Source organism: Carcharhinus amblyrhynchos, chromosome 19 (genome assembly GCF_965287045.1).
Source record: "Carcharhinus amblyrhynchos chromosome 19, sCarAmb.v2.hapA, whole genome shotgun sequence".
Lineage (NCBI taxonomy): Eukaryota > Metazoa > Chordata > Chondrichthyes > Carcharhiniformes > Carcharhinidae > Carcharhinus > Carcharhinus amblyrhynchos.
The window spans coordinates 476,375-494,050 of NC_137342.1; the positions used below are offsets into that span (position 1 = coordinate 476,375).

The following is a 17,676-nucleotide window of genomic DNA, read 5'->3' on the forward strand; positions in this document are numbered from 1 at the left end:
GGAGAGCTCCCTTCCTGTCAGGGAACGCTTCAGCAGTCACGGGCATTCAGCCTCTGAACTTCAGGTAAGCGTTCTCCAAGGCAGCCTTCACGACACAGGACAATGCAGAATTGCCAAGCGGAAATTGATAGCCAAGGTCCGCACATGAGGACGGCCTCACCTGGGTCTTGGGTTCATGTCACACTACCTGTAATCCCCATGAGTTGCCTGGCTTGCTAAAATCTCACTGTCCTGGCTTGAGACAATTCACACCTCTTTCTTAACCCTCTCTCCACTCACATTATCTATACCTGTAAAAACCTGATGATCTGTTAAGACTCGCAATCCAACCATTATGTTGCAATTGAATTTGTGTCTCTATATTCTGTTTGAGCCCAACTTCCACTCACCTAATGAAGGAGCAGCGCTCCAAATAAACCTGGCTGGTATTGACAGACTTCTTACTACGTCCACCCCAGTCCAATGCCGGCAGGGACATAGGATAGTTTACTGCCAACAAAAGATAGCTGTGAAAGATGGCCGTCTATACCAGTCTGCACATGTACACTTGTGCGTAGATGCACAGAAGCCAGTGACAATTTGCAGGAGACAGTGCAGTTGGGGGGGGGGGAGAACGCTTCCCCCCTGTGGAAGGGAGCAGAACCAAGGGATTGAGGGGGATGGGATCACAATCAGATCAGCCATGATCTTTTTGAAGGGTGAAGACGAATAGAGGGACTAAATAATCTACTCCTAATTCATATGTTTGTAACAAGACCTACAATTAGCAAAGAGCCAAGGCTCAGGTAAAATTTACAAGTTGTGCAAAGTGTGAGGAGGCAACTTTTGGACTTGAAAAATAGGTTTGTAGATTAAAGTTCTCCTGGACAAGGAGCAGGTGGGTTCTGTAATTTGTTCTCAGAAGTGGTGAAAGTGCCTCAGCTGCACATTTTATTGGATTTGCTATGAGGTAATGAATAACCACCTTGGAACTGAGAAACTGTTGATTAGAATGCATAAGACGACTTAAAAAGGCATTCCTCACCTACATTTTTGCCTTGTATGAAATGGGTGAGGTGGGAAGGGATAAAAACACGTTATTTGGAAACTCATTGTTCTCCAGAGCAGTGTATCTGGTGGCTGTGGTGAGTGTTGGATTTACTTTAAAAGCTTTTGACTTCAATTCCGGTTTGCGGGGTTTTCTGAGAGTACTTTTTATTTCCGTAGCGGAAGTTAGGCGAGGGGCTAGTCGGGAAGGGAGAGCGGGGGGTATAAAAAGGCAGTAATAGACAGCGGGCAGCGGAATGAGTGGGAGCTGAGTGAGAGCTATAAGGGCTTTGGCAAGGTGAGTTGCGGGTCCCATCTTTCCTGTGTTGCATTTCGGTATATATAATTCCAAGGGAGGGCAGGACGTGGTAGGGTCTATGGGGAGGCGCTTTAGCTGTGTCAGGTGTCATACGTGGGAGTTCTTGGAGGCATCACGTCTCCCGAAGGCCCACATCTGCGCCAAGTGTCAGAGCTGCAGCGTTTGAGGGCCCGGGTCAGGCAACTGGAGCTGCGTTTAGAGGGTGCATTTCTGGTTAGGGAGAATGAGGAGTTAATGGCTATGGGGGACAGGATGGGTGGGTAACTGTTAGGAGGAGGAAGAAGAAGAAGAATAGTCCTGGTCCAAAGACCACCCCAGTGGCCCCCCAAAAGGCATTGACAGGGGTACAAAAGGAAAGACAGGAGGGCCAGAATGACTCAGAGGGGAGGAAGGGGGCTGGCAATGAGATAGTGGTGGGGGATGGGAGGGTCAAAAGAATTGATAGGCGGTTCTGTGGGCAAAAGCGTGATTCAAGGATGGTAGTCTGCCTCCCAGGAGCAGGGGTACAGGACGTATCGGAGAGGATAGAGGGAATTTTGAAGGATGAGGGGACCCAGACAGAAATAATAATACACATAGGAGAAAAGGACGTAGGAAGACAGAGTAGGGCTGATGTACGTAGGCAATTTAGGAAGTTGGGGGCCAAGCTGAAGAGCAGGGCCTCCAGGGTGGAATTCTCTGGGCAGCTGCCTAGTACAGGCAGGGCTAGGAATAATGAGATCATGCAGCTGAATGCGTGGCTGAGGGATTGGAGCAAGGTAGAGGGCTTTACTTTTATCGATCACTGGGAAGTATTTGTGAGAGAAGGGCACCTGTACAGGAGGCATGGGGAGCATGTGAATGGGAGGGGGACAAATGTCTTAGCTGGGCGGTTAGCTGGAGTGTTTAGGCAGGGTTTAAACTAATATGGAGGGGGGGGGGGTGCGTGGGGATGAGACTGATAGCTCATTAGGCACTGGGATCAGGAGCGAGTTGGGTGATAGGGTAGGTTTGGGTGAAAGGAATATTATCAGGGGAAAGGAGGATCCGTGTGGGCCTGGAGGGTTGGATTGCGTCTGTTTCAATGCGAGGAGTGTGACGGGTAAAACGGATGAGCTTAGGGCCTTGATGTTCGTGAGGAATTTAGATGTGGTGGCAGTGACGGAGACGTGGTTAAAGGAAGGGCAGGACTGGCAGCTGAATGTTCCTGGGTATAAGTGTTTTAGGTGTGACAGAGGAGGGTTGAAGAGAGGTGGTGGGGTGGCGTTGTTAGTAAAGGAGCACATCACAGCAGTGCAGAGGGAGGACAATATGGAGGAGTTGGGGATTGAGTCGCTGTGGGTGGAATTGAGGAATAGAAAAGGAGAAATTACAATGCTAGGGGTATACTATAGGCCCCCAACAGCCCAATTGCAGTGGAGGAAGGTATTTGTAGAGACATTTTAGATAGGTGCAGAAAGAATAGGGTGGTTGTAGTGGGTAACTTTAATCTTCCTGGAATGGATTGGAAGGTGCCTAGAGCTGGGGGTACTGATGGGGAGGAATTTGTAAAATGTGTGTTGGAAGGGTCCTTGGAGCAGTACGTAACTAGCCCGGCTAGGGAGGGGGCGATACTGGATTTAGAGTTGGGTAATGAGCCGGGTCAGGTGGTTGAGGTTGCAGTAGACGAACATGTGGCTAACAGTGACCACAAGTCTGTCTACTTTAGGATAAAAATAGAAAGGGATGAGTGCTGTCCGAAGGGGAGGGTTCTGAACTGGGGGAAGGTGAGCTATAGCCAGATTAGGAAGGAGCTGAATGATATGATTGGGAGGGGTTGTTAGTGGGCAAGTCCACAGTTAGCAAGTGGGAGGCTTTCAAGGGCAAACTGATAATGTTGCAGGAAAGGCATGTGCCGGCAAAGAGGAAGGATGGGAAAGGCAGGATTAGAGAGCCATGGGTCACAGGGGATATTGAGGACTTGGTCAGGAAGAAAAGGGCGGCATATGTTAGGTCGAAACAACTGGGAGCGGAGAGAGCGCTGGAGGAATATAGAGAGAGTAGGAGGGAGCTTAAAAGGGGAGTTAGAAGGGTGAAAAGGGGGCATGAAATGGCTTTGGCTGATAGGATTAAGGATAATCCAAAGGCATTTTACTCATATTAGGAACAAGAGAGTGGTTAGAGGGAAAATTGGTCCTCTTAGGGACAAAGGAGGGGAGCTGTGCATCGAGTCTGAGGGAATGGGGGAGACCCTGAATGAATACTTTGCGTCGGTATTCACAAAGGAGAGGGGTTTGGTGTCTTGTAATGTCTTGGAGGAGCTGTAGATCATTTGAAGGAAATATCCATTACGAGGGAGGAAGTGTTAGGGTTTTTAGGTATCATAAAAACAGATAAAGCTCCGGGGCCTGATGGTATTTATCCCAGGCTGCTTAGGGAGGTGAAAGATGAAATTGCTGGGCCTCTGATGCAAATCTTTGTCTCTTCTTTGGACACAGGTGAGGTCCCAGAGGACAGGAGGGTAGCTAATGTGGTACTCCTGTTTAAAAAGGGCAGTAGGGATAACCCTGGTAATTACACACCAGTGAGTTTGACATCGGTGATAGGAAAACTGTTGGAAAAAATTCTTAGGGATAGGATGTATAAGCATTTGGGGCGTTGCGATCTGATTAGGGATACGCAACATGGCTTTGTTCAGGGGAGGTCTTGCCTTATGAATTTGGTAGAACTTTTTGAGGAGGTGACAAAAACGGTTGACGATGGGCAAGACGTTGATGTCACCTATATGGATTTCAGTAAGGCGTTTGACAAAGTCCCTCACGATAGGCTGGTAGATAAAGTTAAGGCACATGGGATACAAGGACAGGTAGCCAGATGGATTGAAAACAGGCTAGGCAATAGGAGAACATAAGAACATAAGAAATAGGAGCAGGAGTAGGCCATCTAGCCCTTCGAGCCTGCCCCGCCATTCAATAAGATCATGGCTGATCTGTCGTGGCTCAGTTCCACATTCCCGCCCTCTCCCCATAACCCTTAATCCCCTCTCTCATCAAAAACCCATCAACCCGCGTCTTAAAAATATTTAGCGAGGCAGCCTCCACCACTTCAACGGGCAGAGAATTCCACAGATTCACCACCCTTTGAGTGAAGAAGTTCCTCCTCAACTCCGTTCTAAACCGCCCCCCCCTTTATCTTGAGGCTGTGCCCCCTAGTCCTACTGTCTTTTTGAGCGGGAAGAGTCTCTCCACCTCTATCCTATCCATCCCATTCATCATCTTATACGTCTCAATGAGATCTCCCCTCATTCTTCTAAACTCTAACGAGTACAAGCCTAGTTTATTCAGCCTCTCCTCATAGCTCAACCCCCTCAACTCCGGTATCAGCCTAGTAAACCTCCTCTGCACTCCCTCCAAGGCCAAAATATCTTTGCGCAGTGGAAGGGTCCTTTTCTGGCTGGAGGTCTGTCACCAGTGGTGTACCGCGGGGCTCAGTACTGGGACCTCTTCTTTTTGTAATATATATATAAACGACTTGGAAGAGGGCGTACGTGGTATGATCAGCAAGTTTGCAGATGACACCAAGATGGCAGGATTGACAGATACTGAGGAAGATTGTCAGATGACACAGCAGGATATAGATAGGTTGGTATACTGGGCAGATAGATGGCAGATGGAATTTAGTCCTGACAAATGCGAGCTGATGCATTTTGGAAGGAATAATGCAGGGAGGAGTTACATGATAAAAGGTAGACCAATTAAGAGGGAAATGCAGAGGGACCTGGGAGTGCAAGTGCACAAGTCTCTGAAGGTGTCAACACAGGTGAAGAAGGTTGCAAAGAAAGCATATGGAATGCTAGCCTTTATAGGAAGGGGTATAGAGTATAAGAGCTGTCATCTAATGCTTCAGTTGTACAGAACGTTGGTTAGTCCGCATTTGGAGTACTGCGTCCAGTTCTGGTCACCTTACTACCGGAAGGACGTGGAAACCCTGGAGAGAGTGCAGAGGTGGTTTACCAGGATGCTGCCTGGTATGGAAGGACTGGGGTATGAGGAAAGATTGGGAAAACTGGGGCTCTTCTCCTTAGAAAGACGGAGATTAAGGGGGGGATCTGATAGAGTTGTATAAAATAATGAAGGGTATAGATAGAGTCAGCAGCGGCAGGCTTTTCCCTAGATTGGGGACAACTATCACGAGAGGTCACGATCTAAGGGTGGGGGGAAGAAGTATAACTTGGATACTAGAGGAAGGTTTTTCACACAGAGGGTCGTGGGCGTATGGAATGCGCTACCAAGTAAGGTGGTGAAGGCAGGCACACTGGACTTGTTTAAGGTTTACTTAGATAGGCACATGAGTGAAACAGGGATGGAGGGTTATAGGAGAGTTTTAAAAACGGTAGAGCCTCGGGTCGATACTGGAAATGTAATAGTACATGTTAATGTTTTGTCTCTTAATCCACAGGTGTTGGTCCACCTTGTCGTCAAACGAGGGGCATGCACACAGTGGGTCGTGCGTGGGCTGCTCTTGGATGTTTCGAGAGTAGCCTAGTACTTCGTGTCGATGTGTGCGCTTAAACCTGGACCAGCAGACGGGCACCACAACAGCTCAGTGACTATCACTGCTAGCTGTGCAGATACATGGATTTGGGCCAGTGTCTGTGGGAGTTTGCGCGGGTTTCCTCCGGGTGCTCCGGTTTCCTCCCACACCCCAAAGATGTGCTCTTAGGCTGATTGGTGTACCAAATTGACCCTACACTATTCTCCCCTGAATCTGGCTGCAATAGGGGTACCATTCGCATGCGCATGGGGCAGGGTAGGTGTAGGGAAATGCTTTAAAATGGCAGCGCGGGCTCGTTGGGCCGAAGGGCCTGTTTCCCGTGCCGGGTTGTTCTTTGTTTGTTTGTTTTTACAAGTCACAATCAATCCTATATACTATAGAAATTTGCTCCACAGGTGACCCCTTGTCACTGTCTTCCCAGATAGAAGAAATAGCTAATCCCTATCGATGCCATCATATCCCTTGGCATTTATTTTACAACCTTTTATTAGATTGCTTACCCTCTCAGTTCCAGTGGAAATAGTCTTCTTTCATAACCCTTGGTGTTATCCTGGTGAATCTATGCAGTACATTCAATAATGTGATGTACCTGAAATATACATTATACAGTAACAATAATGGACTAACAGAAACCTACTTGGACAGAGTTTGAGCCTTCTGTTGCAGGAAAGTTTCTCTCTGAATTTTAATAGATTGTAGATTCTTTTTTTCTGCAATCTTGGCAGCAGATGCCATTTTACATAGCAGGAACTGATCAGCAAACCAGATAATGTTGGCAGTGAGTGTGATGGCAGGTACCTATAAATGAGCCAAATACGTCAATCAATACCCAGAAAGTAATTGGATTGAAAAGGCCGAGTGAAACATTTGAAAAGGCAGACTGCACTCACCTTCTTGCAAACATCTAATAAGGATTTGTACAGCTTTTTATCTAATGTTCTGAAAATCTGGAAGTGCAACACAAAAAGTGCACAAACCCCAACATACTTATCTCGCTGGTCAATTTCTGACGGCTCTCCTGTGTAAATAGGAAGGATAATTAAAAACTTCAAGGAATGATACAATAGTTACAGAACTTTCAAGTAAATACAAAACCAAACAGATGCTAAACATCATGCTTGAACTGAAAAAATTTCTTCCAAAAAACAATACTTTGGAAATTATGAAGCTATGAATAATATACCAGAAATTCTGAGAGAAACAAGTTTTAGTGAGGAACTGAAGGAAATCAGTATTAGTAGAGAAATGGTTTTGGGGAAATTGATGGGATTGAAGGTAGTTAAATCTCAGGGCTGGATAATCTTCATCCCAGAGGATTTAAGGGAGTGGCCCTAAAAATAGTTGATCCATTGGAGATCATTTTAGAACCGGTTCCTACATATTGGAGGTTAGGTGAAGTAAGCCCAAAACTGTCGAAAGAAAACAGGGAACTATAGACCAGTGAGCCTAATATCAGTACTGAGGAAGTTGCTAGAGTCCATTATCAAGGATTCCATAGCTCAGCATTTGGAAAGCAGTGGTATCATCAGACAAAGTCAACATGGATTTACACAGGTGAAATCATGCTTGACAAATCTATTGGAATTCTTTGAGGCTGTAGCTAGTAGAATTTACCCAGGAAAACTGGAGAATGTGATTTATTTAGACTTTCAGAAGGTTTCTGACAAAGTCTCACATAGCAGACTACTATATAAAGTTAAAACATGTAGAATTGCAGGTAGTGTCTTGAGATGGATAGAAACTCATTAGCAGATAGGAAGCAGAGTTGGCATAAATGGGTCTTTTCCAGATTGGCAGGCAATACCCCTAGTGAGGTACCACAGGGATCTGTGCTCAGACCCATTCACATTATATACTAATGATTTGGAAGTGAGAACTAAAAGTATAATCTTCAAATTTTCAGATGATACAAAGTTAGGTACAAGGGTGAGCTGTGAGGAGCATGCAGAGATGCTTCAGCATGATTTGGGCAGGCTGAGTGAGTGGGCTAATGCAGTATAATTTGGATAAATATGAGGTCATCCACTTCAGTAGCAATATTAAGGCAGATTACTATTTAAACGGCTGTAAATTGAGAGAGGTGGATACTCAGCGAGGTCTTGGTGTCTTCACGCATTAGTGGCTGAAAGTAAGCACTGGTACAGGAGAAAGGAGAACGAGTGGATGTAATTTATTTAGATTTTCAGAAAGCTTTTGACACGGTGCCACAGAGGAGACTGTTAAATAAGTTAAGAGCCCATGGTGTTCGTGATAAGATCCTGGCATAGGTAGAGGATTGGCTGACTGGCAGAAGGCAGAGAGTGGGGATAAAGGGGTCTTTTTCAGGATGGCAGCTGGTGATTAGTGGTATGCCTCAGGGGTCAGTGCAGGGATTACAACATTTCACAATATATATTAATGATTTGGAAGGAGGAACTGAAGGCATTGTTGCTAAGTTTGCAGATGTTACAAAGATATGTAGAGGGACAGGTAGTATTGGGGGGAGGGAAGGACAGGTAGTATTTGGGGGGGGGGGGGGGTGGGGAAACAGGTAGTTTTGGGGGGGGGGGGGGGACAGGAGACAGGTAGTATGGGGGGGGCGGGGCAGGGGAGACAGGTAGTATGGGGGGGGGGGGGGCGGGGCAGGGGAGACAGGTAGTATTGGCGGGGGGGCGGGGGGCACGGTGTTGCAGAAGAACTTGGCCAGGCTAGGAGGTTAAAGAAGTGGCAGATGGAATATAATGTGAAAGGTGAAATATTGAATTTAATGATCAGCCATGATCAAAATGAATGGTGGAGAAGGTTCAAAGGGCCAAATGGTAAAGTCTGAAAGCAAGTGAGCAAATATGTAGCAGCTGAAGTATAACATGGGAAAATGTGAACTTTGTCACTTCGATAAGAATAGAAAAGCAGCATATTATCTAAATGAGGGGGGATCACATTTTGTGATACAGAGGGATCTGGGTGTTCTGGCATAAGAGTTACAAAAAACGTTAGTATGCAGGTACAGCAAGTGATTAGGAAGGTAAATAGAATGGTGGCATTTATTGCAAAGGAAATGGAATGTAAATGCAGGGTTATTTTACTGCAACTGTACAGGCCATTGGTGAGAATACATCTGGAATATTGAGAAGTTTTGGACTCCTTATTTGAAAAGGTTTGTAACTAAATTATAAACCAGTGGGCCAGTAGGCTGATGAATGGCAGATGGGTTTAATTTGGATAAATGCAAGGTGACGCGTTTTGGTCAATCGAACTTATTCAGTTACGTAGGGTGTTGGGAGAGTTATAGAACAAAGAGATCTAGGGGTACAGGTTCATAGTTCCTTGAAAGTGGAGTCACAGGTGGACAGGGCGGTGAAAAAGACATTCTGCATGCTTGGTTTCATTGGTCAGAACATTGAATACAGAATTTGGGATGTCCTGTTGAAGTTGTACAAGATTTGGTACAGCCACACTTGGAATACTGTGTACTGTTCTGGTCACCCTATTATAGAAAAGACACTACTAAAGAGTGCAGAAATGCACTTATGTAGATAAGCCGACATAACGCCTAGTTTGGGGGCGTTTAAGAGATCCGTGGATAGGTTTATGGATGGAGAGGGATTGGTTTAGGTTAGAGGGTCATCGCTTTTTTAATTGGTCGGCGCAACACCGTGGGCCGAAGGGCCTGTTCTGCGCTGTAATGTTCTATGTTCTAAAAAGAGAGGGTGTACTTGATTTGGTATTGGGAAATGAACCTGGTCAGATGTCAGATCTCTCAGTGGGAGAGCATTCTGGAGACAGCGATCATAATTCTATCTCCTTTACAATAGCACTGGAGAGATATAGGATCAGACAAGTTAGAAACATGTTTAATTGGAGTAAGGGGAATTATGAGGCTATCAGGCAGGAAATTGGAAGCTTAAATTGGAAAGAGATTTTCTCAGGAAAACGTATGGAAGAAATGTGGCAAATTTTCAGGGAATATTTGTCTGGAGTTCTGCATTGCAACGGTCCAATGAGACAGGGACATTACGGTAGGTTACAGGAACTGTGGTGTACAAAGGCTGTAATAAATCTAGTCAAGAAGAAAAGAAAAGCTTACAAAAGGTTCAGAGAGCTAGGCAATGTTAGAGATCTAGAAGAATATATGGCTAATAGGAAGAATCTTAAGGAAATTAGGAGAGCCAGAAGGGGTCATGAGAAGGTTTTGGCAGGCAGAATTAAGGAAAACCCCAAGGCATTCTACAAGTATGTGAAGAGCAAGAGGATAAGACATGAAACAATAGGACCTATCAATTGTGATACTGAGTAAGTTTGTATGGAACCGGAAGAAATAGCAGAGGTACTTAATAAATACTTCAGTATTCACTATGGAAAAGGACCTTGGTGGTCGTAACGCAGACTTGCAGCAGACTGAAAAGCTTGAGCATGTAGATATTAAGAAAGAGGATATGTTGGAGCTTTTGAAAAGCATCAAGTTAGATAAGTCACTGGGGTCCAGATGGGATGTACCCGCGGCTACTGTGGGAGGCGAGGGAGGAGATTGCTGAGCCTCTGGCAAATATCTTTGCATCATCAATGGAGACAAGAGGGGTTCCGGAGGATTGCGGATGTTATTCCTTTATTCAAAAAAGGGAGTAGATATAGCCCTGGAAATTATAGACCAGTGAGTCAAACCTCAGTCGTTGGTAAATTGATGGAGAAGATCCTGAGAGGCAGGATTTATGAACATTTGGAGAGGTATAATAAGATTAAGAATAGTCAGCATGGCTTTATCAAAGGCAGATCGTGCCTTATAAGTCTGACTGAATTTTTTGAAGATGTGACTGAATACATTGATGAAGAGCAGTAGATGTCGTATATATGGACTTCAGCAAGCATTTGATAAGGTGCCCCATGCAAGGCTTATTGAGAAAGTGAGAGGGCATGGGATCCAAGGGGACATTGCTTTGTGGATCCAGAACTGGCTTGCCCTCAGAAGGCAAAGAGTGGTTATAGATGGGTCATATTCGGCATGGAGGTCGGTCACCAGTGGAGTGCCCCAGGGATCTGTTCTGGGACCCTTACTCTTTGTGATTTTTATAAATGACCTGGCTGAGGAAGTGGAGGGGTGGGTTGGTAAGTTTGCTGAAGACACAAAGGTTGGAGGTGTTGTGAATAGTGTGGAGGGATGTCAGGAGTTGCAGCGAGACATTGATCGGATGCAAGACTGGGCGGAGAAGTGGCAGATGGAGTTCAACCCAGATAAACGTGAAGTGGTTCATTCTGGCAGGTCAAATAGGATGGTAGAACTCTTGGCAGTCTGGAAGATCAGAAGGATCTTGGGGTCCAAGTTCATAGGACACTCAAAGCAGCTGCACAGGTTGAAGCTGTGGTTAAGAAAGCGTATAGTGTACTGGCCTTCATCAATCGAGGAATTGAGCTTAGGAGCCGAGAGATAATATTGCAGCTATATAGGACCCTGGTCAGACCCCACTTGGAGTACTGTGCTCAGTTCTGGTCACCTCATTATAGGAAGGATGTCGAAGCAATAGAAAACGTGCAGAGGAGATTTACAAGGATGTTGCCCGGATTGGGGAGCATGCCTTATGAGGATAGGTTGAGTGAACACGGCCTTTTCTCCTTGAAAGATGAAGGATGAGGGATGACCTGATAGAGGTGTACAAGATGTTGAGAGGTATTGATCGAGTGAATAGTCAGAGGCTTTTCCCCAGGGCTGAAATGGTTGTCACAAGAGGACACAGGTTTAAGGTTCTGGGGAGTAGGTACAGAGGAGATGTCAGGGGTAAGTTTTTCACTCAGTGGTGAGTGTGTAGAATGGGCTGCCTGCAACAGTGATGGAGACGGATTCGATAGGGTTTTTAAATAAGTACATGGAACTTCGTAAGATAGAGGGTTATAGGTAAGCCTAGTAATCTCTAACGTAGGGACATGTTCGGCACAACTGTGTGGGCTGAAGGGCCTGTATTGTGCTGTAGTCTATGTTTCTAAATGATTTACCAGGACTTGATGGTTTGAGTTATAAGGAGAGGTTAGGTAGACTGGGACCATTCCACCCTAGAGTGTAAGAGACTAAGGGGTGATCTTATAGAGGTCTATAAAACAATGAGGACATAGATAAGGTAAATAGTCAAATTCTTTTTCCAAAGGTAGGGGAGTCTAAAACTAGAGGGCATAGGTTTAAGGTGAGAGAGGAGGAATACAAAAGAGTCCAAAGGGGCAATCTTTTCCACACAAAGGGTGCTGAGTGTCTGGAACAAGCTGCCAGTGGTAGCAGTAGAAGCAGGTACAATTTTGTCTTTTAAAAAGCATTTAGACAGTTACATGGATAAAATGGGTGTCGAGGGATATGGGCCAAACGCGGGCAATTGGGGCCAGCTTAACGGTTAAAAAAAGGGCAGCATGTTGGGCCAAAGGACCTGTTGCCAAGCTGTAAATTTCTATGACTCTATGAAATAGAAGCAGTTGAGACAAGGTTTACTTGACTCATTCCTAAGATGAAGGGCTTGTCCTAAGAAGAAAAGTAGAGCAGTTTGGGTCTATACCGATTGGCATTTAGGAGAATGAGAGGCAATAATATTGAAATACAGAAGACCCTCAGGGGACTTGACAGGGTCGATAGCAGGAAAATGTTTCCACTCATGTGGGAGACTTGGATTAGGGGACAAAGCTTAAGAATTTTTTTTTCTCAGAAGGTCATTGCTCTGTGGAATTCTCTTCCCCAGACAGTACTGCAGGCTGGCTCAGTAATTTTATAAAAGGCTATACTAGACAGATTTTTAATAAGCAAGGGAGTCGAGGGCAAGAGGGGCAGACATCAAAGAGGAGTTGAGAGAACAGCCACGATCATACTAAATAAATCAAAGGGCCAAATGACCTACTCCCACACCTAAGTTTCCTGTTGCATACACAGAAAACAAAATAATGACTATGATTCTGGAATACAGAATAAAATTGTGTCAATGATCAAAACTTTGAAGTGTGGCTTACATTGAAGATGACACCAATTAACTGTGACAAGATACATGAGCAGAATTGGGAAACGAGCGACTGATGGGAGAGAGGGAAATGTGATGCATTTTGGCAGAAGGAATAGGGAAAGGCAACATAATGGCACAGCTCTAAATAGTGTGCAGAGTGGAGGAATCTGAGATTCATGTGCACAGATCTTTGAAGATGGTAGGGTATTGGGGGAGCCGTTAGCAAAGTACATAGGATCTTGGGACCCATAGAATACAAACACAATTCTGAATCTTTCATAAAAACATCTAGTTAGACCACAACTAGGGAACTGTCTCCAATTCTGTTCACCACACAGCAGGGAGAATGTAAGGGTGCTCGAGCCTGAGCAGAGGAGATTTATCAGAATGATTCCAGGAATTGGTGAATTTAGTTACAGGGTTAGGTTGGAAAAGCTACAGTTGTTCTCCTTGCAGTAATGCAATTGAAAGGGAAATGTGATCGAGGTTTACATGTTTGTGACACATTTATAGAAGGCAGACAAAAAAAATTTCCATCAGCTGATGCTGTCAGAGTTAAAGGATGGAACTATAAGGTTTTGAGCAAAGTATAGGGTTGTGAAAAACATTTGTTTTAAACACTGAGTGGTAATGATCAGGAACTTGGCGTTTATGTGGGTTGTGGAAGTAGAGACAATAAATGGTTAAGAAAATTGCATGCGCATTTATGGGAAATAAGTGTAGGGCTAAGGGGAAGACAAGACTGAATTTCTACAGAGAACCAGCATGGGTTCAATGGATTGATTATCTTTTTTGCCGTAATGACTAACTGAAGATTTCACTGGATGGGCTGAGTTTAGGCCAGAAAAAGGTGGTTATGGTTAATGAAGAAGGATATGGGGTTGGAAGGTGAGTTCAAGATTAAAAACGATACCGTAGTTACAAATGGTTTGATTCAGCTTTAGTGTGGCCAGGAAAAGGGATGGGATGGTGGCTCGGTTACTTTCAGGAAAGCCAGCCCTTATACTTTGAAGTGCAACAAATTCTTACCAAGCTTGGATTCTGCATTGGTGAAAATAGTGCGAATATTGTGGGCAAACTCTTCTGCAAACACGCTATTTTTTGAGACCGAGGTTGGTTCATTTCTTATATCAAACTGCTGTTCAACACAGGCCTACAGAATGAACACATTCAATACGAAAATAATTATGAAAACATGTCATCTCTCACATGCGAGCTACAACAAAGCTGCTTAATATTAATTTCAGGATTAGACTGCATTTTGATTAAATGTAAACAAATTTATTTTTGTTAGTCATGTACTTCATTATTTTACTGTGCTGACCAGCTATAATCAAATAAACCCTGACCTGAAAAATCATGCCATCCAGCAACTGACCCTCCAACTTTAACAGCAATTTTTCAAACGGTTTCAGTTTTTCCTCAGCAATTCCAAATTTTGACGGATTGTGGTGGACTGATTTCAGTAACCTAAAAATCACCAAAAACGCAGATGTAAATGCTCACAAATATCAAACCCTGCAATTAATCTCCTTGCTCAACTGAGGTATACATTTAACACATACACTTCTGTCTAAAATGAGACTGATTTTCTTAACATGACTATCCAGAATTCTGAACAAATTTCAAGAATGCAAACTACAGAACAATAGAGCAATTGGTATCTTGAACTTTTTTTTTAAACTGGATGGACACAATTATTTGAACACTCTCCATAGGCCTTTTCTTAAAAAAAGGCTAAAAGTTCACTTTGGTCTACAAGCAAGCTGCTTTTTTTTTCAAAACATCACATGGTTTCAGTTAGATAACCAACAAGACACCTGGTGAGTAAACTATTATTCTTTTGTTGGCAGTCTGTTGAATCCTGCTGATTGACAAAGCACGTGTGGGAAAGGTTCTTGCTGGATGTTTTAATTTGAGCTCAATGTGAGCATGTGCCTGAATAATAAACTGAAGGAAGACTGTCTCTCTCTCCTTCAGTATTGTCTACGGTACTGAATGGCTGTTCACCATAAGCCAGAAAATTCTCATCTCAGGATAACTCATCTGTATCATGCAAAGCTGCAACAAGTAAGAGTTAACAAAGACAATGTTACACCAAAAATCCATCCAAAAAGACTTCCAGATAATATCTTGACCAGTGTTTTGTCCAATCGACAGCATTAAGGCCGTTTCAAACTTTATCCTTTCTAAAGTGTTCCCTTATATTAACCACTACATTGTTCATTAATGGCATGTGGGCAACGTTGGCCGAGCCAGCATTTATTGCCCATCCCAAATTGCCTTTGAACTGAGTGCTTGCAAGGCCATTTTAGAGGCAGTTAAGAATCATTGTTGTGGGTCTGGAGTCACATGTAGGTGAGACCAGGTAAGGACGGCAGATTTCCTTCCCCAAGGACATGAGTGAACCAGACAGATTTTTAGAACAATTGACAATGGTTTCATGGTCATCATTAGACTTTTAAATCCAGATTTTAATTGAGTTCAAATTTTACCATCTCCATGGCAAGATTTGAAACCAAAGACCCAAGCATTACCCTGAGTCTCTGGATTACTAGTCCAGTGACAACACCACTACAAATCACCTTCTTGCACTGGTCTTGTAATACGTTTGTGCATATGCGTGCGCGCTAGGATTTTAAGAGGGTAAATTGTTAAATTTGCAATTACAAATTATGTTAGAGTTTTGCAAATTGTTTTTAAAAAAGGTTTTGTTTTATAATAAATCAATTATTCTGAGTTTGTTGAAAAAAGCCTGGTTAAAACTACTTTACTCTGAGTCTAGCAGTGGCTATGGTAAGCAGTAGCCATTTCAATGAGTGAATGAAACATTTACACTATAGCTGTGACCTACGGTGTAATGGAAAATCTGCACACTCCTTCCATCCTGGTCATAACATTGATTGGGGACACTTGCACGATTTTGAAACGTGGTCAACATGTGATTGGATGAACATTAATATTAAATCACAAAGGATAAAAGGACATAAGATTCATTCCAGGCGTCGATAGAAAAATCAGAGAGAACATCGCTGGGGGGCAGTTTCTAACGTACGGGAATGGAAGAGAAATATGAGAGAAATTGCTGACAGGAAAGGCCAAGATCCATTTAGTTTGCTGTCTTCTATCCTGGCAGCCTCAATAATGGAGCTGTTGACTAATTATATCGATCAATCTCAAATCAGTTTACAACAGAGTGGCAATAGACAGCACAGTGGTTAGCACTGCTGCCTCACAGTGCCAGTGACTCAGGTTCAATTCTTGCCTTGGATGACTGTGTGGGGTTTGCATGCTCTCCCCATGTCTCTGTGTTTCCTCTGGGTGCTCTGGTTTCCTCCCACAATCCAAAGATGTGCAGGTTAGGTGGATTGGCCAAGCTAAATTGTCCCTTAGTGTCCCAAGATGTGTAGGTTCGGTAATTAGTGGGGTCAATGCTCAGATTTAACAGGAATGGGGATGGGTGGGCCTGGATAAAATGATCTGTTGGGAAAGCCGGTGTGCAGGTTTTCTAGCCCCATTACTCCAGGTTAATAGTGGAAATCTTTAATTCACTCACCAAAATGACCAGTTGTTTACCTTCGCTATGACTAGATCTAGATCAAAACAGACTTCACTCGGGCTTCTTTCAATAAGCTCAGAATAAGTGATTTACTAAAAAACAAAACTACCTCTTTAAAAAATGTTGTAAAACTGGCTAACGTAAAATTTACAATCTGGAAATGTAATGATTTACTCCCTTTTAAAATCCTAACACACAAAACAAAAGACAAGATAAATAAGATCTCTGCAGAGGTCAGCGTAAGGGAACACTATATAAAAAAAAGGTGAGTTTGAAAAGGGCTTGACACTGTTGATCCGGCAGAGCAGTGGATATCTGGAAGTCTTTTTGGATGGATCTTCAGTAAAATTCTTTGTTAACTCACGCTTGTTGCAACTTTGCAGGCTTCTGGTATAGACAAGTTATTCTGAGATGAGAAGTTTCTGGCTGAAGGTGAACTTCCACTCAGGACTACAGTCAATACAGGGTAGAGCAAAAGTCTACCTTCACAGTTTCCTCCCAAAGCGCAAACACACACTTGCACAGAGTTCAAAATAAAATGCTCAGCAGAGCTTTTACACCAAGTGTTTTTAGCAATCAGCAGGAGCCTACAACCTGACAAATGCAGTTTTTTTAAAAAACTTGAATTCAAGGGAGCAAGAGAACTATTATTTCACCAGATGTCTTGCTGGTCATCCAGCTGAAATCATGTGATTTCTTCAAAAAAGTAGGTTGACAAAAATGAACTTGTAGCTTTTAAAAAAACTCAGCAGCGTGAGAAAATAATTCAATGTACTAGCAATTTAGAAAACAAAGTCCTGGGAGGTACAGATTCCTCACGTCTCTATTCTTAAGGAATGCAGCACCATTTCCAAAACATTTCATTGCAAAGTGCACAGGAAGAATATATACTACAAGTTTAAAAAGTTCAAACATGCCCTCACTTATTTTCATTCACTGTATGTTGGACCCATACTGCATTCTTTCTTTACTTCCAATATTTCTAACATAAATCATGGCTGCGATTCTCCCACCCTAATTTTTAAACCAACCTCCTAGCGCAATGGGCCTGGAAATTCTTGTGTCAGCCAATTCACGTGAATGTTTGTGACCCACTTGCATGTTCTAGCGCCGGACTTCCAGCAGCATCTGCTCTGCTCTGGAAATCGGAGGGGAGGCGCAAGGGCCATTTACACAGTTATTTTAACAGAATTTAAATACAATTAGCGGGCCCAGGACTGAAGTCTCTGGACCCGCTACCATCTCCTGCCCCGCGCCAGAGTATTTCACTCCAGCGGGGTTTAGAATAGCTCCCCTATTTTGAGGAGCTAGTGGCC

At 43.7% G+C, this 17,676-nt stretch overlaps 1 protein-coding gene across 3 annotated transcripts in view; it reads right to left on the reverse strand.

Annotated features, from left to right (window-relative positions):
- Positions 1–17,676, reverse strand: part of washc4 (WASH complex subunit 4) — a 148,112-nt gene that overhangs the window by 76,665 nt on the left and 53,771 nt on the right. For all 3 annotated transcript variants that reach the window (XM_080207118.1, XM_080207120.1, XM_080207119.1), the window contains 4 exons: positions 14,151–14,271; positions 13,831–13,954; positions 6,748–6,875; positions 6,495–6,655 (listed from right to left, as the gene is read on the reverse strand). In XM_080207118.1, the coding sequence (XP_080063244.1) occupies positions 6,495–6,655; positions 6,748–6,875; positions 13,831–13,954; positions 14,151–14,271 (534 nt within the window). The remainder of the gene's footprint in view (positions 1–6,494; positions 6,656–6,747; positions 6,876–13,830; positions 13,955–14,150; positions 14,272–17,676) is intronic.